Source organism: Leptonychotes weddellii, chromosome 11 (assembly GCF_054177405.1).
Source record: "Leptonychotes weddellii isolate Sample4059 chromosome 11, ASM5417740v2, whole genome shotgun sequence".
NCBI classification, from domain to species: Eukaryota; Metazoa; Chordata; class Mammalia; order Carnivora; family Phocidae; genus Leptonychotes; species Leptonychotes weddellii.
This window is the reverse complement of record NC_138379.1, coordinates 48,652,636-48,675,606: the sequence shown is the minus strand read 5'-3', so window position 1 is coordinate 48,675,606 and position 22,971 is coordinate 48,652,636. Positions and strand designations below refer to the sequence as shown.

The 22,971-nt window shown below is 52.2% G+C and overlaps 1 protein-coding gene across 5 annotated transcripts in view; it reads left to right on the top strand.

Annotated features, from left to right (window-relative positions):
- ARRB1 (arrestin beta 1) overlaps positions 1 to 19,099 on the top strand; it is a 74,760-nt gene extending 55,661 nt beyond the window's left edge. For 4 of the 5 annotated variants that reach the window (XM_081798836.1, XM_081798835.1, XM_081798837.1 and 1 more), the window contains exons 7-16: positions 978 to 1,045; positions 3,240 to 3,375; positions 4,219 to 4,303; positions 4,760 to 4,832; positions 5,664 to 5,801; positions 6,982 to 7,065; positions 8,307 to 8,330; positions 10,553 to 10,623; positions 11,482 to 11,533; positions 12,888 to 19,099. In XM_081798836.1, the coding sequence (XP_081654962.1) occupies positions 978 to 1,045; positions 3,240 to 3,375; positions 4,219 to 4,303; positions 4,760 to 4,832; positions 5,664 to 5,801; positions 6,982 to 7,065; positions 8,307 to 8,330; positions 10,553 to 10,623; positions 11,482 to 11,533; positions 12,888 to 12,999 (843 nt within the window). In that variant the 3' untranslated portion in view covers positions 13,000 to 19,099. The remainder of the gene's footprint in view (positions 1 to 977; positions 1,046 to 3,239; positions 3,376 to 4,218; positions 4,304 to 4,759; positions 4,833 to 5,663; positions 5,802 to 6,981; positions 7,066 to 8,306; positions 8,331 to 10,552; positions 10,624 to 11,481; positions 11,534 to 12,887) is intronic. The other variant, XM_081798834.1, reaches the window with a different exon arrangement.
- The last annotated feature ends 3,872 nt before the right edge of the window (positions 19,100 to 22,971 follow it).

Genomic DNA, 22,971 nt, shown 5'->3' with positions numbered 1-22,971 from the left:
TAGGCCACTTCAATACCGCCCCAGATAAGCAGTCTCTTTTCTTTCTTTCTTTTTTTTTTTTTTTAAAGATTTTATTTATTTATTAGAGAGCGCACGCACGAGAGAGAGTGTGAGAGAGAACAAAAGCAGAGGGAGAGGGAGAAGCAGACTCCCTGCTGAGCAGGGAGCCCGACACACGGGGCTCGACACACGGGGCTCCATCCCAGGACCCTGGGATCATAACCTAAGCTGAAAGCAGATGCTCAACCAACTGAGCCAGCCAGGCGCCCCAAGCAGTCTCTCTTCATACAGGGCAGCTCAGAGGGTGTCATCCTCACCGCCCCCCTCCAGCATTCAGTTATGTGCAGTCTCTCCTGGGCTGCTTGTTGGCTGCAGCGAAACCAAAATGTTCTCTGGACTACTGCCTGGCCTCACAGCCTTGCATGGGGGTGCACTCACTGTGGTTTCACAAGTGGGGAAACTGAGGTTCTGAGAAAAGTGACACCCCAGATCTGAGCCCCCGTTTCCTCATCTGCAAAATGGGGACAATAGGATGCGCCGCCTCGTGTGGCTGAGAGGGTGGACTGAGACACTGAAGCACTGTAGGGTCTACACACAGTACGTGCCCCCCAAACAGGGTTGCGGAGGCATCCGTTGTTATTTCCGTATGGCTGCTTCCGTGAGGACAGCCGCCCAGACCAGGCAGGGGTCCAGAGGGTGGAGCCCAGTTCAGGCAGTTCAGCCCCTCCAGCGTTGGGGGAGCTGGGAGAGCTCTGTGGGAAGGTCAGGTTGGGGAGGCAGCCACCCCCAGAGGCAGCACAGCACTGGGGCTGAGCACTGGGTCCTGAGTCAGGTGGGGGGTGGGGGCGAGGGGCGGGTTTGGGAGTTTGGTGTTCCTATCCAGCGTCCTCGTTTGTAAAATGAGAGGGTGGGATGGCTGTGCTGTGGGGACCCCGGCCCTCTCCAGGACCCTGTGGTCAGCAGCCCCTTCCCCTCAGGCCTGTGGTGTGGACTATGAAGTCAAAGCCTTCTGCGCCGAGAACCTGGAGGAGAAGATCCACAAGCGGTGAGGAGGGCGCAGCTTCCGCTGGGTGTGTGGGCTGCCTGCCGGCCGAGGGAGGGAGACAGGGCCAGCGAAGTCTGAAGAAGAGATAAGTAACAATACCTGGAAGTGTGCGAGGAGGGGCCACACATTCCAGCCTCAGGAACTCCGAGAAGGGCACTCTGGAAGGCTGGCCATTCATGGAGGGGTTTTGGAGGGTTTCCTGGGGCAGGTGGCTCAATGGCCCCGGCTCGGGCCTCAGCGTTTCTCTCTTTACATGGCCGTACCTGCCTCCTCCATCTCCCTGCCTCTAGGCTTGCCCCGCCAGACTGCATGTCGTTTTATTTTGGAAAGAAACAAAATTCAGATCGTTTTGAACAGTGAGCAGGATTTTTCCCAGCCATCCTGGACTCCCCACTTCCCCTTTCTCCTCCTGGGAGGCCATTAGCAGCAGGTGGTGGTTGGGGCTGGCTGGAGGCAGGGGTGGTGATGGGATCAGTGGAAGCTTCTAAGCAAGGGAGGGAAGTGGAGTCAGCGAAGCCCCCCTCCCTGGGGAGAGTCAGGGGGAGGGTCAGCCCACATGTCCGAGAAGGTTTCGTTCTTCTGGAGAGGCAGAGCCCTGGGCAGACAGGCCAGGTTAGCAGCCAGAAACAGCTGGCCCTGACTTCTGAGATGGACTGCCCAGCCCTGCTGTCACGCCTCCTCCTCCTCAAGGCAGGCCCTGCCCTTCCCCCTGGCGAGGCTGGCCTCAGCTCCCCCAGCTCTGATGCACCCTGCGTCCCCAGGCCGCAATCCTCCCGGAGGCTGGCTGAGGGAGGGCGCTGCAACTTCTTAGGGAGTGAGCTGAGTTTGCCACCTGGTGGCTGACGAGTGTATTGCAGGCATCTCCATCTCCAGCAGGGCCAACTCTAGGGTGTGGGGAGATAGGACCCTCCCTTGCTTTTCTGTCTTCCTTTTCTTCTTAAGACCTGAGACCAGGGGAAAGAAGGTTGGGGGCTTTTGAAGGAGGCCTCACCAAAGCAAGGAAGAGAAACAACACTGAGGGCCACCGCCTTCACCCCACCCCAGTGGAACATTTTAAGTCTACACCAAAGTTACTACTAATAATGATATAGCAACTATCATTTATCAAGGGCCTATTAAGGAACAGACACTATTCAGAGTGATGAACATGTACGAGCTAATTTAATCCTCTCAGCAACCCTGGGAGGGAGGTGTTACTATTGTTACCGTTTTACAGATGAGGAGACTGAGACCCAGAGGTGAATTTACTCAAGGGCATATAGTTAGTAAGGGGAGAACTAAGGCCTGAAGCCTGGCTGTCCGGTTCCAGGGAGTGGAACAGGGATGCCGGGATACCCAGCATGCCACAGACACTGCCTTGTCGGGTCCCATCCCCTCCCAATCTTGTGTCCTCGTTTCCTCCCTGAGCCCCTGTCACCTTCATTGAGCCCCATCTCATCTCTTGGCCTCCCATCTATTCACTGGGTCTCTGTCCTCTTCACTGACCTGCATCCCCCTGAATGAACCCCCTCACTGAACCCCGTCACCTCTCTGAGCCCCCACTTCTTCGCAGGGCCCCTCCGCATCTTTTGGTCGGATATTTGGAAGGCATTTGTTATATGGCAGGCACTGTCATAGGTGGTGAGAACACAGCAGTGAACAATGTAGATAAAACTTTCTCTCCTTAAGGAGCTTACCACTATTAAGTGACCTAAGGGATGCAGGCAGTGAAACATAGTCTCTTTCTTGCCATTCTGCTGGCTGCCAAGACACAGACCCAGTGAAGAACTGCCATGGGGGAGTTTGGCTCTGATGGGGTGGGAGTTCAGACCAGGAGAAGATCAAGTGAGCTGATCCAGGAAGGTTTCCTGGAAGAGGAGGTATTTAGCTGGGCCTTGAAGAAGGAAGCAAGTGAGGGCCAAAGTGGGAAGAGGGTATTGCAGGCGAGGGCCCAGTGCAAGCGAAGCTGCAGAGACAGGACTAGATAGACCATCAAGGTGACAGTGAGGAAGTGGGGGTGGCTGCAGACACAACAGGGGAGGATGGGGTGGGGCCAGGTGGTGACAAGGCCCCTGTGTCCACCTCTACAGTTTAGACTGGATTCGAAGGCCATGGAGAGCCATGGCTGTCTCCTGAGCAGGAAAGGGAGGATTACAAGGGAAGGGGATGGAGGCAGGTGACTCTGGCTATCTTTTGCTCTGCCCATCTCCATTAGGAATTCCGTGCGCCTGGTTATCAGGAAGGTTCAGTATGCCCCGGAGAGGCCTGGCCCCCAGCCCACAGCTGAGACCACCAGGCAGTTCCTCATGTCGGACAAGCCCTTGCATCTGGAGGCTTCCCTGGATAAGGAGGTAGGAGGCTTGGACTTGGCAGGGGGTGAGGGCTGCTCTCTGGGGGCTGGGACCTCCCTGCCAGCTCTCTTATGGTCACTAGGACTCCTGGGGTAGGAGCTTCTGCCCCCAGTCCTAAGACCATAGGGTTCAGGGAATCTGAGACCTCCCTTGAGGGATTTGGGAAGCCTTGGGGGCCAAAAGGAGTGGCAAAGTGGGGCATGAGCCTGAAGGATGCGATCGACTCAGGAGTCAGTGTACCTCCTGAAGGGACGTGGGTCCTGGCCATCTTCCCGCACCCCTGGCCCCCTTTGAAGTGTGGGCATGCCTCTGTCTCTGGGGACAGCTGAGGGTAAGTGCCGGCGGCAAGAGGATTCGGAGCCTGTTCCCTCAGTGAGCCAGCCAGCCCTTCCCCCCCTTTCTCCTGCTTCTTCCAGACCCTCTTGAGTCTAGAATTCCTGGCATCCAGATCCAGTAGGGGCTCGATACACCACCTAGTCCAAGTCCTTCATTGAACAGAGGGGGAGACCGAGGCTTAGGTAACCTGTCCAAGGTCACGCTACTCTCATCCTCTTCATCATTGTTATTACTATTGTTGTCATTATTTCTGGTGACCAGGTCAGGACTGGAGCCCAGGAATATCACCTTCTAATTCAGTTATATTTCAAAATCCCACCAAGGCACTGGTCTAATGTGCCCGGTGCCTTAGCATTACTGGGAAGTGGCTGAGGAACTTGAGGCCAATGTCAGAGCGGTCAAAGCCTGGGGAACCCCAGGAGATGGGTGTGGGGCCTCTTCTCCCTCCCTCTCTCTAGAGCCTTAGTACCCTCCGGTCCAACCCTTCTCCCTTCTTCTGCCTCCCAGATCTATTACCATGGAGAACCCATCAGCGTTAATGTCCACGTCACCAACAACACCAACAAGACAGTGAAGAAGATCAAGATCTCGGGTACCCTGGGCAGAGGGCCAACCCAGGGGACGGGCAAGAAGGAATCCTGCCAAGGGTTGGGGGTAGCTGAAGGCTCTCCCCTTGTTAACAGCCTTGTGGATAACTACTGGCCTGCAGGGAAGCCCCGGGGCCTCCTCTTAGCCAAAAGGGAAGTCTTTTGAGGCTAGTAACACAGGCTGCTCATTGGTCAGGTAATGAGTTTACTGCGCAAGCCGCCTACTCTTAGGTTCTTTGGGGGTTCTGGGCAAAGCTGTCCCTAAGGGAGAGTTTTGGTGATGGAAGGGAATGGGTGTGTTTGGGCTATCCTTTGAGTGGCAGACGGGGGTGGTCTCTTGAAGAATCCCCCAGAGCACTCTGGCCATTCCCGGGGCTGAACATCCCCAACTTGAGGGAGCCTGGGATGCCTGGGAGTGGGAGCCCAAGGCTCACACCACCTTGTCTCCCTCTTCCTCCCAGTGCGTCAGTATGCGGACATCTGCCTTTTTAACACAGCCCAGTACAAGTGCCCTGTGGCCATGGAAGAGGCCGAGTAAGTGAGCGCAAGCCCAGCCGTGGATGTGTGGGACTGGGTGGGGAAAAGAGAAGCCCTGGCTGCAGTTACAGATGCACATGGTTCTTTTCCTCCTGGCAGAGGGCTGGGCCTCGGACTTCCTGGCCACTCACCGTAGATGATCCCAAACAGCCTTTTAGAAAACATCCACTTGCTTTAGATACAAGAAAATGCATGCTACAGTCAAGGGAAAGACCCACTCAAACTAGAATGACAGAATGAGAGCTAATGAATCGAAGGGGACCGGGGTCGTAATTACACTGTGCCAGAAACCTAGATTAAAGAGCAGATTTTGCTCTGAGCTTCCTGGCAGCCTAGGCAAAGAGGGAAAGGCACCAGGTACATAGCTTTTCTTGTCTGATAAAAGAATAATCCAGCTCATTGGGTAAAAGGCGTTGTATGTGCAAAGGTAGAGAGTAATTATATTTAATAAATCTAGGTTTGAGGGTAGCTACTGTGGTTGAGCATGGAATTTTTGTCTCGAGTTTGTTAGCAGCTAAGGCAAGAGAAGAGATCTCAAATGAAACATCTTTTCTCACATAAAGGAAGTAGATGCTCCCGTTAGAAGACACATCTGTTGTTGTTGTTGTTGTTTCCTGGCCCTGCCTCCTTTTGGGAGGCAAGTGCATTTGGTGTAATTATTCATGTATACATGTTTATGGACATCTAATAGCACTCAGTATTTTGGAAAGTTACAAACGTGTTTTCAGTGTTACTCTGTGGCCTCTGAACTGTTCTGGCTGGCCTGGGGGTGACGGCTGGGAGGTTGCCTCTGGGGCATGTTTCCACACCCGCCTCCCTTCTTCCCAGTGACACCGTGGCCCCCAGTTCAACCTTCTGCAAGGTTTACACACTCACGCCCTTCCTGGCCAACAACCGAGAGAAGCGGGGTCTTGCCCTGGACGGGAAGCTCAAGCATGAAGACACGAACCTGGCCTCCAGCACCCTGTGAGGACCCACCCGCCCTCCTCCTTGCCCCCCCGGGGTGTCCACACCCACCTTTCCCACCAGTGCCAGTCCATGTGGTGGTCACCCTCTCTGCAAGCATGGTCCCTGGCCTGTCCTCAGGAGCTTGAACCGTAGGGGAACTGTCCCCTTACTCTTACCACTATCCAGGGCTGACCCAGAGAGCCAGATCAGCACCTAGACCCAGCTCCCTCTGTCAGTGCTGGACTCTGCTGGCTTGCCCAGGGGAGAGCAACCCGGAGAGGCTTCCTGCAGGAGGCAGCAGCTCCTGACCTAGTGTCTTGAGTCAGATGGGGTGTGTCCCTGAGGCAGAGCAAGGCTGGAAGGAAAGGAGGGGCTTCGGCGGGAAAGGATGAATCAGGAGGTGGATGGGGAGTCTGGGGAGATGTGGACAGTGAGCTGGGCTAAACCAGATGTTGGTGTGCCCCTTAAAGGGATCCCTGGGCCATATGATCACTCCTGCCTCGTGGTCATCACTGACTCAGAGGCTACCCTGCCCTCATGGAGACCTGGGGTGTGGGGAACTGGTCTCACCCTACCTGCTGAGGTCTGGCCCTTCGCTGGGGCTTTGGCCTGCCTCTGCAGCATCCCTGCCCCTGACTCCCAACGTGGGCCCTGTGCTCCAGCCACACGGTTGTTCACAGGCGCGCTAGCCGCTCGCCTCCGAGCCTTTGCCCTCTTCTTCCACCCTGGTCAAATCCTACCTGTCTTCAAGACTTGGTTGAGGGGCCGCCTCCTGCAGGGTCTTCCCCAATACCCCCTCCCCTGCCTTGCCAACCGTCCTCTCCCTCTCTGATCTCCCTGTCCAGCCCTTTGTGCCCCACAGGTTGCTGAGTAGTGGGAGAGGTAGCATCCATCCATCCAAGGGCAGAAAGAGCGCACCCCTCCCCAAGCTGCTGGGACTCAGGCCCAGGGAAGAAAGGGGCTTGTCAGGTGTGCCCGGCAAGTGAATTTCACGGCCAGATAGGGGACCTAGGGCTCCAGGTTCCCACCCACTCAGGGCAAAGCTTCCCATTCTCATATCCTGGGCTCCGTTTGTACATGGTGGCTGAGTGGCCCAGGAGAGGGATGGATGGCCACTGCCCCCGCTGCACCCCACCCCTGCCGTGTCTCTTCCACCCAGTGATCGTCCGTGAACCTGTTTCCCTATGTCACCTTGCAGGTTGAGGGAAGGAGCCAACCGGGAGATCCTGGGCATCATTGTTTCCTACAAAGTGAAAGTGAAGCTGGTGGTATCTCGGGGCGGGTGAGTGTCCTAGCCCAGCCCAAGACTCCAAAGTGCAGAAGGGGGTGTCCCAGACCACCTGCAGCCCACTGCCCCATTCTGCCTGTTTGCTGGACCTTTTTAGCTGCATCCACCAAGAGGGTAAACCAAGCTTGAGGACTTTCCATTCCTTCTCTTCCTCCTACATGTTCCTTTTCCTCCTCCTCTGCCCTCTTTCCCTTGCCCACTTCAGAGGCTTTTGATCCCTCCCCTGCCCTTTCCATGTCTCTCTCTCCTTCCACCCCTTCTCGTCTTCCCTATCCCTGTCTGGGCACATGGGGTTGTTGCGGGGGGGAAGCTTCCTCAGAATCTATGCTGTGGGGTCTCCAGAGGGTTCTGTCCCCTCATCACGCCCATGCTGATCTGCTGAGGAAATGGCTAAAAGGGGCTCAGAATCGCAGAGCTGGATTAGGGGTGTTCTGAATTTTCCCACTTTACAGATGGGGAAGCAGAGGCCCAAACCGTTCTCCAAACATTTCCTGAAATCTCCTCCCCTAACCTCAGGTCATCGGCTGGGTGCTGGGGTCACTGCAGTGGACCAGACATATTCCCTCCACGGAGCATAGTCTGTGCCCCACCTCCAAAGGTGGGGGCTCAGAACAGCTTTTCCCCACAGATGGGGCCTGCATGTTGTCATAAACCTAGAATTCGGATTTCTAATTTGTCACAGGGCTTTTTGTCTGACTCATAGATTTCTATGAAAAGATTTGCAAGCTAATAGCATTAGACATTAGAACAATGCCCTACGTAGGTGGTAGTATCCAATACTGACCGCGTATTATAGGACATCTCAGACTTGCAAATCCCAAATCCCGTGTCCTGTGACTCTGCAGGACCCACAGTCTGCCTCGAGCTCTTCCTTGAGAAATCCTCGGTGAATCCCAAACTGATTTCTCTTGCCATCAGAGAGGCCTCCCCAGTGCAGGCCACACAGGGCTCAGCTGTCATGTCTCCTTTGCAGAGGAGGATCCTGGGGGCTCAGCGAGGTCTCCACGAGGGGGTTTGGCTGAACTGGGCCTGGATTTCAGTCCCCCAGGCAAGGCTAATGCCATTTTTCTGTATCTCTGAATGAGAGGTCACAGCCTCACAGAGGTGGGTGGGAGCTCGTCTCAGGGTCTGTCCTACCCCTGCAGGCAGCGAGGTGGTAAATGAACATGCTTTCTGTTTTCTTCCTCTCTGAACTCTCTCCTGACCATCTCTCCCGTCTCCTCTGACCCACCCAGCCTGTTGGGAGACCTTGCATCCAGGTAAAGCCCCTCCCTTCAACCGGATCCACCCACCTTCCCAAAAGGTCCAGAGACCACTGGGCTGACCGTCTAGAATTGTAGGGCACTGGGTTGGAAGTCTTAGCAGTCACTTTCGATGGCCAGGCTCAGGCATATATGTGCTGGGACTAGAATCCTCTCCAGAGGGACTAGGGAGATGCAGTTTCTCCTTTAAAAAACCTTGCCCTGTTTGTCTGTTCCACCCAAGTGACAGGAACCTTTGCAGACAAAGTCAGCTTCCTGGATCTGGGGGAATAGCGCCCCCCAACCCCAAAGTCTGCTGTTTTGGAGAAATGCAGGCTTCATGGCTTCCAGACTTGTACAGTAATGAGAATTAACTGCTGGCCATGTGTTGCTAGGGAGAGGTCCTGCGGAGATCTGCTCTTGTACACAAGGTCCCCTGTAGCCAGCTGGATCCATGCACCTTCCAAAACAGGCACGGGCAGTGGTTTTGCCTCCTCCTGTCACAAGGTGGCAGTAGTGTTCATCCCGGGATATCAGGCTATTTGGAGAGGTGAAATTAATTCAATTGAGTTCAGTTCAATATAATTCAGTAAAGATTTCTGGAATCCAGATTTGTGCCCAGCCTTGTGCTGCAATGCTGAGGTCCCAGGGAAGAATCAGACCTACCCCCTGCCCTTGATCACTCATGGCCTGCTGGAAGGTTAATGTCCAGATTCTTCCATCCATATGCTGTATGGCTTTCACAAAGGTTGGCAAACTCATTCTTCCCTTCTGTTAGCTTACTCTTCCAAGTGAACCTGGAAAAGCAATCCCCTTTGCAAGCAAAAAGCAAAAAAAAAAAAAAAAAAGCCAAATTGTTTCGATAACCTATGAATTCCCCATGTCCCCCCATTGAGGGGAAGTAAAGATTGATTCTGGCAGGTGCAAGTTTCATAGTTCAATCAAACCTTTTACCTACATCATCTCCTAGAAGTTAAGTATTGTTATCCCCATTTTCCAGATGAGCTCAGTGAGACCTGAGGATGTAAAAGTGTCCCCCCAGACAGTGCTGGGCCTGGCAACAGACCTTTCTGGTTGCACAGCCTCTGTCCCTGCCTGCTCTGTTCTCCTCTCCCTTCCCCCCTGCCACCTGGGCCCAGGGCTGCAAGTCTGTAAGATGAGGTGCTCACAGTTGGCAGGGCTTCACCCCAAGCTGAGAGGAGGAGCTTTCGTGGCTGCTTCTCTAGGAGTGGAGAGCAGACGATGGGTAGGAATCACCTCTTCAGTTCAGAGCTGTTGTCACTCAGTGGTTGAGGATGTGAATTATGGAGTCAGAATCCTATCTCTCACTTCCAAAAAAAAAAAAAAAGAATCCTGTCTCTCACATCCCATTAATAGTTGTGTGGCCTTGTGTAATGTATATTTCCTCCTTGTGCCTCGGTTTCCTAGTCTGTACATATGGTATAATAATGGGATTGTTGTGGAGATTAAACAAGCTACTCTAGAATAGTCCTTAGCATGGAGTCAGCACCATGTCTGCTCTTGTTATTATTTTGCTCATCAGGGCCAAGGGGAGGGAAGTCCTGGTCAGAAGCACTGGCCTGTGTCAGCACCTCCCCTGTTCTTCCCCACCACCCAGACCCTCCATCCCTACAGGGCTTCAAGGAAGGCTCTAAGCACAATGTTGATAGCCCTGGGGCCTGCCCCCATACAACTTGAATTTGATTAAAATGACCTCGGCAGTGCATCATCCAGATGGCAGGGGGCTAGGGCCCCTGGAGCACTTTTACAAGAGCCTCATGGGGATGTTGGGAGGTGGGACTGAGTAGGGGGGAGGGGGAAAGGGCAGGAAGGAAGCCTGGAAGGGCAGTGTTAGGGAAGGCTGGGCTGGCTGTGGTGGTTTGAAGCCTGCGAGGTCCCGGGGCACCTCTGGAGCCACGCAGGAACCAATGTGCAGACTGCCCTGGGCAATTCTTTTCCCACTCCAAGCCTCTCAGCTCATGAGAATCCAGGGATCCTTATCAGGAAAAGGGAGGTTTCCATTTCTCTTGGGAGATAGCAGAAAAGTCTTCTAATTCAACTCCTAGACGGAGTAAGGTTCAGGGAGTGGCAGAACTAGGGCCTGAGTCCAGATTCCCTGCCTCAACTGAGAGCTACCTCCTCTGACCATAAAACCCTCCCCAGTCCTCAAACTGATAGGGCATTGAGTCTTCTAGCCTGAGACTGAGCTTGAGGCTCACTGGGTCTGGGTCTTGTTTCAGTGACGTGGCCGTGGAACTGCCCTTCACCCTAATGCACCCCAAGCCCAAAGAGGAACCCCCACATCGTGAAGGTAAGCAGGATCTGCGGGTCACTGGAGTGGGAGTTTCCAGGTTGTTGACCCCGTTCTCCACCAGCTGCTGTCTCTCCCCATCACCCCGTCTCACTCTGGGTTAGCCTTCAGCCCAGGGTCGCTCTTTTTTCTCAGCACCCCAGGATCTTTTGTGAGGCCCGCACTCCTCTATTTGCATCTGACTCCCCCAAGAGGCAGAGAGGTCTGACTCCTTTCTCCATGGGGAGGGAGGCTGGGAGTGGAGGGAACTCACTGGCCATGCTTGGAGCTCTTGTCTTGCGTCCAGGCATGGGGGAAGGGGCTGCACAGATACGATGGCCCCTGGACACATCTTAATGATTTTTCCAAGTGATACCAGATTGGTCATGTTTCCTTAAATCTAAGACTGTTTGAGTTGAAAGAGACAACACAATAGTCTGTGCCACAAAGAAAGAAAGATGTTCCCGCAATTAAACTATGAAATGCCATTGATTATGAAACATACCCAGGTTCAGAGATGTGAGAGTGAAAACAAAATAACCATGGTTGTCTTAACACTAAATGAAAGTCATGTATTTAAGGAAAGAATCCAGGTCATGCAGGAAACATGCCAAAGGAGCAGGGTCCAGAGTTTTTTCTGTTCTTCTGGAGCTGCGACGGGCCTCTGGGGCCTCCTTGGACCCTCCCTGGACTCTCCTTCCTGCCTTTAGGATGATTTGGGGGTGTGTTCAAGATCAGGGACCAACCCTTCTTCCCCACTTCCCTTCTTCCTTAGCCCTCCCCATCTTAGTTTGGTTGCCCTAGCGTAGGGACCTGTGCCTACCTGCCCCCATGCCCACTCCCCACTAACCCATGGGCGTCCGCCCACCCTGTGTTTAGTTCCAGAGAACGAGGCGCCAGTAGATACCAATCTCATAGAACTTGACACAAAGTAAGCCAAACCCTGCCTGCAGACGTTTGGGGGGCGGGGGGCTGGGGCAGGGCAGGGCGGGGCGATGGGATCATTTGCATATATGCTTATTAACTCCTGAGGAACCGCTGGTCTAACCCGTTGCTGAGAGCTGCCTCTGCTCGCCTCTTCAGCAACCCGCTTGCCTGCATGTGACTTGAAGGACCCTCCGTGCCCGGTCCTCTTCCTCCTGCCTTGGTGGGGTCTGTCTTCCTCCCTCGTCCTTGCACGTCCGTCCGTCAGTCCGTTCGTCCATCCACAGCGCCTGCTCGGCTCTCACAGGGCTGGTTTGGTTCGGGGCCCTGGGCTGGGCTTTCTTGCCCTGCCCGCGCCCAGCCAGTGGAATCAGGCTGTGGGGTGGGGAAGGTTCTGGGGGGGATCTTGTTGCTTCTGACTCCTGAGGACTGATGGAGATTTCCCTGCGGTCAAAGGCCATCGCCTCACCGGACAGTGGCCAGAGGGGGAGGACCTAGGCTGACTTCATGAACCACCTCCAGAGCCAAGCAGCTTTCTCTTTCCAGCTCCAAATCCACCCTTTCCTTGTCCCCCAGGAGATATTTGGGATGTGGAGTCACAAGTCATCCCATGAGGATACCTCATGGGGCTGGCTGAATTCTGTGGGGCGGGGGACTTGGGTGGGCCTAAGTGTACATGTTATATGATAGAACAGAAATCACTGTTCTTAGAAGTCCTTCGTCCTGAAACCCCACTCAGGCACCCCCTCTCCCCACCTACCCTTCCTCTGCCCCGCTATTCAGATTTGCTGCCCCCAGACCCCCTCCTATCCAAGATCCCTCAGGGTAGAGTGAGCTGACAGCTCCCTGGAGAAAGGGCATTCATGGTTTTCTCTTCCGCTAAGCCAAGCCCACACCGTCCTGTGCAGAAACAGGAATGCTTCCTGAGGGTGGTTCTTTGGGTGGGTGCTTAGGGTTTCTTGGGCCGGTTCTGGGGGATTCAGAATATGCTGTGAAACTACTGGTGGGCTGGCCTCCCATAGTAGGACTGAGTTCCTCCTCTGGCCCCAGCCCAGCTACACTGCACCTCCATCCCTATTTGATATCTCCCCCACCCCCAAATCCTCAAGAACCGGGTCACTCTCCAGCCCTTAGGCATTAGAGTCAAACTCGTGCATCCCTCTGGTATTTCCACAACTAGCTGGAGTCCGGATGTGACCAGTCCCACTGTCACCGAAGGGCATCTAGATGTGCCAGCCTGGCAGGCCTTTCTGCCCATGGTCAACCCCAGGGGCCGGCCTCTGAGTCCCATCTGACCCTCTGGATCAGCCTGCTCTCCCTGCCTGGCAAACACATCCCGTTTTCCTTGTCTTTCCCACCAGCGATGACGACATCGTGTTTGAGGACTTTGCCCGCCAGAGACTGAAAGGCATGAAGGATGACAAGGAGGAGGAGGAGGATGGTACTGGCTCGCCACAGCTCAACGACAGATAGACTGGGGCCAGCCCTCCCTCCGGGCAGCTCCAGGGCCGCGCTCATGCACTAGGATGCTTATTTGTCTTCTTCCTGCCCTCGTTCCCCCTCCCCCTTGTTCTTCTGGTTCCTACCAGGGGGCACCCAGTGGTCTTCCAGGTCACGGTGGTGAACCTCTGGCCTCAGGGTTGGCCCCACGTCGCCATGCCAACAGGGCCCCAGGGATCACCTTCTCCCTCTTACCCCTCTTACGGGTCACCCCTCCAGCCCCTTCTCTTTTCCTGCTGACGCCCAGAAAGGCCATCTGGGCTCTGGCCTTGGGATTTGACTTGGGATGGGGAGCAGAACGGGGAGGGTGGGGCAGAGGGCTCAAGACACATGAGAGGGTGCCCGCGGCCCCAGGGGGCTGGCATAGCTCTGGCAGCTAAAAGATCACCGCACTGAGGGCCACCCTCTTCTGGCCAAGAGGGGCACACCTGTGGATAGATTCTCAGTACGTTTTTGCGGTCCGGACCCACCAAACACCTCTCCCCTTCCACCCCTCCGCCCCCATCCCGTGTCCCTCTGTGTCTGACAGTGACATTGGTGAAGGTTCACAGACCCCAGGAGTAGAGAAAAGCCACTGGACTGACATTCTTACCAGCAGTTACCCAGTCTAAGGCAAGCTGTGGGAACAAGCCCAAGTCTGATTCAGTCCTATCAGGATGTAACGTCCTAGCTACCTTGTATCTAATGTGTGTGTCCTCTCTATACACATGCACCGAGAGAGAAGGGCAGGGTCTTCACAAAGCGCCAACCTGCTGTATAGTGAGCCCAAGCTCCTGGGGTGGGGGGGAGGTTCCTGAAGGGTGACTCTGAGAGATGGGGTTTGGGGGCAAGAAGATGAGCATCTGCTCTATTCCCTCCTCTGCAGACTTAACAGCAATCAGTGGTCCCCCGAGAAGTCAGGCTGGAGGTCCAGATGGGGCTGGGGACAACGCTACCCTACTACCTCCCCTCACAGTTCTCCAGGGCTGAGCTGGGCTGGCCCTGCAGGCTGGGAGAGCATGCTCGAGGCCGCCATGCCCACAGTCAAAGGGCCTCCTGCCCCAGGAGGTGGCATGGCCCATCAAGATGCCCTCCCCTAAAAGGAAGGGGGCTGCTGGGTAGCAAGGAACCCTTCATTTCCTTGGGGAGTTAATGACCCCCCAGTAGCTCCCAGTGTCATGGATGCCCAGTACCCATTGGCTGGTGTTGGTGTGATTGGGACCCGGGGCATTTTTAGGCAATGGGGCAGGCAGATGATGAGGTAGAAAGTGATAAAAGGTATTCGTTCTTGTCTGGCCTTTGATGCCCACTTACTGTATGACCTTAGGCAAGTTCCTTTCTCTGGGCCTCAGTTCTTCACCTAGAAGACCGAAGGGTTTGACCAGATGATCACAAAGGGACCTCCCAGCTCTGGCCTCCAAGAACTTGTAAACCTTAGAGCTTCTGGTATGACGGGTGGAGCCAGATCCAGACCATTGACTCTGGTCTGTCTGCCTCCAGAGGTGATTCACCGAGCCCCAGAGGTAGCAGGGCCATGGAGAGCTCCTAACCCACCCCTTCCCAGGACCTTCTTGGGCCACTGGAGGGTCATCTGATGTCAAGCTGCAGCCATAGCTAGCGTGAGCTGCTTGACCATAGGGCTCGAGTATTCTAGAAGACCAAGTTCGGATTTGCTATGACAGGGCTTTGGGTACCTCACAGCTCCCTGTGGAGGCAGACCCCCTAAGATTCACCTTATACCCAAGCAAATATATTGCTTAGCAGGGCAAGTGGATCTCTCCTCCATCCCTGCTCCCTTTTATCTCGGTCTCATACTTGCCTGAAAAAGGAGACAACAAAATATTATGGGTACTCCACCCTTTTCAGTCTGGGTAACCATTATCCATGGCGAGAGTACCTAGTTCACAAGCCTGGCACTACACCCCAGCCCTTCCCCTTCTGAATCTCATGAAGCTGCAATTCTAGGGAGCACTACCCCATGTCAGGCCCAAGTCAGCTTGTGGCAGCCATACTTTCCTGGCCAGCTCTGGGGTCCTAGCTGTGGGTGCCCCCGGCATCCGGCCCCTACCAGAGCTTGCTGGCAGTTCACACCTCATTGGACAGCTGAAGAGTTGATGAAGGGCTGGAACACATGCCAAGCATATGCCCTCCAGTGTCTTCCTCTGGAACATTTAAGGCTGGTATGAGACCCTTTAGGATTTGGGGGATCACTCCCCTACAGACCAGCTTCTTCCTCCATCCCTCACCTGTGCACACAAAAGATTTGTCAGCCTCGTTTCTGGCTTCTTCACCTCAACACCACACTCACCCTTTTGGGTTTATCCCAGTGTTTGACTGAAATTTCTCCAGCCGCGGGAAGTATCATAGCCCCATCTAGACTTTTGCTCTTTGGGCCCAGGGCTGCAGAAGGGCAGCCCCTGTCCCCAGGAAGCTCCTGGTCAGGTGAAAGTTCTAGGGGGAAGGAATGGGGACCATTGCATTCAGGGCTCCTTGGCTCCTGCTAGTCCATATAGTGCCTTGATGTGAAGAAGAAACCGTGCCCCTTCCAGGTGGGTTCAGTCCATGTTAGAAGGCACAGCTTTGAGAAGGGCGCACAGGCTGGAGTTCAGCCCCACTTGCCCCAGTCAGTGCAGCACAGGCCAGTGTTTCCTTGGGCCTCTTCCTGAGAGAAAGACCCAGATCTTCTTTCAAAGCTTCCAGTTGGCTCCAGACCCCACTCCACTGGCAGCCCCCCAACCATGACCCAGTCCTCCTGTGCAGGGCCCCTCTCCATCTGGAGTCAGCCTGCCTGGAGCCGGGTGAGATTGGGGAATGAAATTGGAGTGAAAGTGGGGGTGAAGGAGCCCCACCGGGCCCCAGGCACCAGTCCACAGTGTTGGCTCTGGGCTGACCCCACAGCTCCGCACTGGTACCTTCCAGTGGCCCATGTGGGTGGCCTAGAGAGATCGGTCTGGGCAGGTGGGCGAAGCATGGCGCTGGGTGAAAACCTACAGGCAGAGGCCAGCTGGGCTTCCTCAGCTTTCCAACCATGAGAATGGTGAAGTCCCGTGAAGAGAAGGGCTGAATTATTCGGTCGGACTCCATGGGCTGCCTCAGCCTCAAAGCACAGACGGCAAGGGTGGGCACACTGGGTTGCGGGGTGTTGCTTCAGCTGCTCGGCTTGTTGCTGACAAGCTGGTCCCCACATGGTGCCATGGAAAGCATGCTGGGCTAGAAGCACAGTGTCTCCAGCCCAGTTGTCACCAACCAGCTGAGTTGAAGAAGAGAACCTGTGCTTGCTGGTTGAAGTGAGCAAGTCACTCAACCTCTTGGGCTCAGTTTCCCTAACTAGAAAATGAGACCGTAATCTCTTCCCCACCTGGCTCAAGGAATCTGAAGCCCAGATGAGACGAAAGTCAGCTCTGTAAGTTGCAGATGGCTGCTCAAGCAGTAGCCCAGGGTCACACAGGAAGATCACTGCAGGCTGCGTCCTCCTCCCGCCAGTCTTCATCTCTTGCCCCCTTCTCACTTAGGCAGACGTCAGCCAGGAGGAGATGCAGTCCGTTTGGCTTTGAAAATGTGGACACTGCTTAGGAATGCCTTGCCCACAGATAGTGAGTGGTCCCAGAGATCATGACAGAGAGACACACCATGGATATTGCCAGTGATTGGGCTGGGGGGCATCCTGGACCCTCCCAGCCCTGGTGCCACCCCCATCTCCCATCTTTCAGATTCCACAGAGGCCAAGAAGCTCCTGGTCAGGTGAAAGTTCTAAGGGGAAAGAATGGGGGCCATTGCATTCAGGGCTCCTTGGCTGCTGCTAGCTGCCCCCATCCCCCCATGGCTCTGATCCCAGATTACGGAGAGCCACCCACCTCCAGGCCCCGGGAGGGCACTATTCCATCAAAGAACCCCACGGGTGAGGTAGACTAGCAATTGCCCTTCGAAGTAGAAGGCCCCTCCAGGATCAGCATAGCCGCCAATGCTCCTTGGTGATACTTGGAAGGGATTTGGACCCAGGGGCAACCCAGGCCCGTTCTCCTGAGAGCTGACCCGTTCGTTCCCCATGGTTCCAGCGCCCCACAAAGGCAGCCTCTCCTACCAGTGACTGGGGACTGGACATTCAGCCATCCCCGAGGAAGGCATTGGCCCCAATCTTGGTCTCACAGGCACAGGCCTATGTCTGTTCTGATGTTTTTCTCTTTTTAAAGTCAACAAGGACCAAAACAGACTCTCCTGACCCTCACGCACAAGCCTGCGTTGAGCAGTCTGATGGCATTTTGCCATCCTCATCCACGCAGGTCCATCGCTTCTGTCCTCCCTCCATGACTGAAATGGCCTACCTGTGGGGCAGGGTCCCCACCTCGTCCACTCCCCTGCAGAGTCCCTGCACAGTGGCTTCAATGAGAGGCCCATCGAAGGGGGAGCACCCCCCTAGCACTCTCTCCCAACTCTTTACTCTGAAAGGGAAATCAAAGCACAGGTCCCCAGGACCCATGACCCACAGACACTCTGAAGCAGCGGTTTTCAAACCAGGTGCTGTGGAACCCCTGGGTTTCACAGAGCTTCGCCAGGGGCTGCTAAGGTGGGACGATGGGGGTGGAGGCAAAGGCTAGGTCTCCAGCTCTCCCCCATCCCCACTTCCACCAGGACAACTCTGCTTTTATCTGTCTTGCCTCTTGAGGTTCCACCTTCAAACTTTTGAAGAAAAGCTTCTTCAAACCACCGTTCTGAGGTTTGATCTTCAACCAGCAAGCACAGGTTCTCTTCTTGCTTTTCATGTTGGAATGGCTTTAGCATTCCAGTACAAAGTGGCTTTGTATTGGAACTTGGGCTGCAGACCCAGGCCCAAGCCCTTGCTTACACACACATGCACACACACACGTACACATTTGACGGTTTTGTAGCTCACCCACCCTGAAGCTCTGGCCTGGGTTTGATTTGGGCAGGGGCCTGGTGCTCAGTGAGGATTGGTCTTACCTTGATATCAGCCCATGCAGGGTGGGGGATGGTGGAGCAAGGAAATAGGCCCAGCCCCCACCCCAGGACTTGTGTCTGCACCCCACTTCCCTGATTCAGGCCTATGGGACACGTGATGGGAGAAGGAGGAACTAGACTTAGGTTCCTCTTTACATACAGCCAGATGGATGGACATCCAGGTTCTTACAAAAATGTTGAGGGGGGATGTTACGATAGAAGTCCCTCCGTGAGGACATGGTCCCTCCAGAGACCTTTAAAGCAGCCTGTTTCCCTTGAGCAATTCTAATAGGCTTCCACTCCCACATCCGTGGACAAGCTAGTGTGTGGACAACAGGAAGATCCCTGAAGAGATGCTGGTCCTCCACCCACAGTCTCCCACAGTCTCTGCCAGCCTGCCCCTCTGGCCGGGTCCCCCACCAGGCTAACTGAGGGGTGGCACGTTGGTGAGACCTGGACCAGCCCTTGACACAGAATCCTGCCTGGGCCCCCCACTGAGGGCATTCTAGGTGAAAATGTGAGGCTCAGGGCACAGCAGACCAGGTGGCATGGGAGAGTGTTCTGTGTTCAGTCCGAGTATGCCTTTGGGAACCCCACTGACCTCAGTTTCCCCATGTGTAAGATGGGGCTTGTGCCAGCCTCTGCCCACCTCACAGCTTACTGCAAGGAGAGGTCATGGAGCGGGGTATGATAGGTAGTGTCCTATGAGAGATGGGAGCCGCACAAACTTGGGGTGTGGTCATGGCCTGCACTGCAGATCAGCAGAGCACTTGGGGGAATGAGTATGGGATGTGCCATCTTTCCGGGGCATCTCTGCTCAGTGTTAAGGTCTAGCCACAGACGCTATGGGAGACCTGCCTCTTCCTACCCAACGGGAGCCAGCATTCAGCCTGGCACAGTGACTGTGGATCCTGGACGCAGGGAGTGACAGGTGGCTGGGACAGGTCTCCAGGTCTGTAGCCCTTCTGTTAAGTGATTATTTTGTGACACCCTCTTTCCTGGGCCACCTGCCAGGTTTATCTGTTGTACTGTGGCATTCCTTATTATGTCAGATAAGTTATTACAGTTTATTCAACTCTAACAGGACAAATGAACAAGAGAACCATAAATAGGAGACCATTAAAGGTCTTTTGTGACAGATGCTGGATGTGCATTCATTTCTGTCTTATTAGCTCATGGCAAGACCTAGATCAGCAAATCCTGCCCTACTGCCTCAGAATATTGGAGAGGACCTGGGGCTGGGTCAGGTGTTGTCTTCCCTTCTCTGTGGCCTCACCTCCAACCTGGTTTCTGCACCTCCTTCTGGAAACTGTCAAAGAGCCCCCCTCCCCATGTACCAGTCTTCTGGCCTTGGGGAAGGCCAGACATCACTGGATCCCAGGACCCCTGGTTCGCTTCTCAGGTTAAAGCCATCCCATCTTCCCTTTGGCATCACCAACCACTCCAGCTGGAATCCTGCCCCGGTCTCAGCCCTGGGTCTTATTCAGGTCTCATCTCCTGTTCTGCTGGGTCTCCCCGAAGTCACTTCACTTTGCCATGACTTACCCAATGCCTGTTCCAGAAGAACACATGGGAAGAGTGGGGATATATGTGAGGCAGATTCAAAGTTCTAAATGATAACGGGCTGCATTAACACAAAAGGGGGATGCCAATGAATGTGAGATGGCTTTCTCAAAAAAAATTGATTATGTAGGAAAAAGAATTTGTTTTTACATTCCTCTAAAATAATGTGTAACTTAGATCAAAGCATTGCCCTCCTGGTGGGCCAGAAGGTGGTCTCTTTCCTCTGATGCTCCTTTAGGCCAGAGAAGGGTAGTGGGAAGACACTGACATTTGAATCAGGAGGCTTCAGCTAAGGGCTCTCATTCTGCCTTCCCATGTGGTCTGTATCAGTCTGAGTCCAGAGAAATAGCCTCTTCCCATATTTCAGTAGCAGGGATTTTACTGATGAAACTGGTTATAATGTTGCAAGAGTTAAAAGGGCAAGTGAGGCAAGGGATGTGAGGCAACCCAGAGATTAGGTGTAACTGGAAACCACTACCACCTGTAAGGTGGAAGGACAGGATGAGGAGTGACAGACCTGAGGAACTAGGGACATTGAGGAAGGTATCTGAGGAATTCAGACCACAGGAGAAACGCGTCTGTTGCTGGGGATGCTACCCAAAGCAGAGTGTGAGAAAAACTACTCCTCTCTTCCTGCCCCCTAACTTCATGCCCATGCCTACTCTTGGAACAACCTAATTAAAAGCTGATTTTCAAGGAATCCTGGGAAATGTGGTTTGCCATGGTCGGTGCCCTATAATACAGAGCAGAAGTTCAGGGGATTAGATCTGAGACCAAACAGGCAAATCACCAGCTCTTCCTCAATCTTCTCATCCAAAAAATAAAAATAATCATATTGGCCTGGATACCGCAATTGAGAAGGAGTGCCCTGCCATCTAAACAGGACCATAAATGTGGGAGAAGTATTTGTTTTTGAATCAAAACCTGATAGAACTGAATGGAGAAATATATAAATCCACAAGACTCCTCTCTCAGCGATCAGTAGAGCAAGAAGACAGAAAATTAGTAAGGATAGAGGAGACCTGAACAACATTATCAATTGACTTAATTGATATTAATAAAATATTTCACCTCAAAATAATAAAATGTGCATTACTTCCAAGTGCACATGGAACATTCACCAATAAAAACCATTTTCTGGGCGTGAAAAATACCTTAACAAATTTAAAAGAATTTAATAAAAAAAATGTTTTCAGACCATAACAGAATTAAACTAGAAATTAATAATAGAAAAGTATCTGGAAAATTTATAAATACTCAGAAATTAAGCAACGTCGTAAATAAAGAGAAAACCACATGGAAAATTAGAAAATATTCTGAATTAAATAAAAATGAAAACAAAAATAAGTAAATTTATGGGATGCTGCTAAATTATTTTGATAGATGCAGAAGTGGCATTTGACAAAATGCAATATCCATTCTTGATCTAAAAAAAAAAACAAAAAAACCCAAAGCCTTAGTGAACTTCCTTAATCTAATAAAGGGCATCTACAAAAAACCTATAACTAACACAGTACTTGATGGTGAAATGGTGTGGTGGTGGTGAATGATTTTCTTCTAAGATTGGGAACAAGGAAAGGATGATTGCTCCCACCACTCGTATTTAACATCCTACTAAAGGTCCTTGCCGGTACAATGAGGCAAGAAAAAGATATAAAAGGCCTACTGATTGTAAAGAAAGAAATAAAATGGTCTCTATTCACAGAAAACATGATTATTTACGTAGAAAATCCCAAGAAATCTACCCCAAAAAGGTACTAGAACTAATGAGTGAGTCTACATAGGTTGCAGGATACATGATCAATACACAAAAATCAACTGTACTTCTGGATAGTAACATCACACAATTGGAAATTGAAATTAAAAAGACAATGCCAAATAAAAAGATAACACCATTTACAACAGCACTGAAATGGAAATACTTAGGTATAAATATAACAAAATATGTGCATAATCTCTATGCACATCTCTAAAGCACAAAATACTGGTGAAAGAAATCAAAGAAGACCTAAACAAATTGAGACATTTACCATGTTCATGGATTGGAAGGTTCAATACTGTTAAGATATCAGTTCTCTCTGGGCACCTGGGTGGCTCAGTTGGTTAAGCGACTGCCTTCGGCTCAGGTCATGATCCTGGAGTCCCGGGATCGAGTCCCGCATCCGGCTCCCTGCTCGGCGGGGAGTCTGCTTCTCCCTCTGACCCTCCTCCCTCTCATGCTCTCTGTCTCTCATTCTCTCTGTCTCAAATAAATAAATAAAATCTTTAAAAAAAAAAATCTCTCTTTAAACAAACAAAAAAAAGATATCAGTTCTCTCCAAACTGACTTTAGATTCAGTGCAATCTGAATCAAGATCCCTTCAGGATTGTCTTTTTGCAGATATAGACAAGCTGATTCTAAAATTTATATGGGGAGGTAAAGGAACTAGAAGAGCCAAGCAATTTTTAAAAGGAAAAACAAAGTTGGAATTCTCTACTACCTAATCTCAGGAATTATCATGAAGCTACAGTAATCAAGACAGTGTCGTAGGGGTGAAAGAATAGACATCTACCTTAGATGGGACAGAATCCAGAATCAAGAAACAAACCTGCATATATACTCCCAGTTGATTTTCCAAAAAGGTGCAAAGGCAATCCAATGGTCTTTTCAATAAATAGTGCTGGTGAGGATGTGGAGACTGGAACACTCAACACTACTGGTGGGAATGCGAAGTGTATGGACACTTTGGAGAACAGTCTGGCAGTTTCCTATAGATTTAAACATACTTACATAAGACTTAGCAGTTCTACTCCCCAAAGAAATGAAAAGTTATGTTCTCACAAAAATCTGTATGTGAACATTAATTTATTATAAAATTTATTTATTTGTAAAAAAATTTTATTGTAAAAAACTGGAAACAACCCAACTCTTCAGCTAGAGTGAACGGACTAACTATTGTAAAGCCATACCATGGAATCCTACTCCGCAATAAAAATGAAAAACTAGCGATATCCACAAAAACATGAATCCTAAATACGTTACACTAAGTGAAGGAAGACAGACTTGTCGAAGGACAAATATGTATGATTCTATTTATATGACATCTGGAAAAGGCAAAACTATGAGGACAGAAAACAGACCACTCGTTGCCAGTGGCTGGGGTTGAGGGAGGGTTGGCTAAAAGGGACTACAGGAGGGATTTTGGGGGGTGATGGAACTGTTCCATATCTTGATTGTCAAAATCAACTGTAAGCCCAGAAGAGTGGATTTTACTTTATGCAAATATGTATCTCAATAAAAAAGCAAAAAAAAAAAAAGGCAAAAAAGAAAGTAAATGATTTATATCACAGACTACAAACAATATTTACTGGGCACGTGCCCTTTGCTGGAGTTTATGCTGGACCCTGAAGACACAAAGATAAATAAGATAATCCCTTTAAGGAGCTCACAGATTCACGGGAGGATAA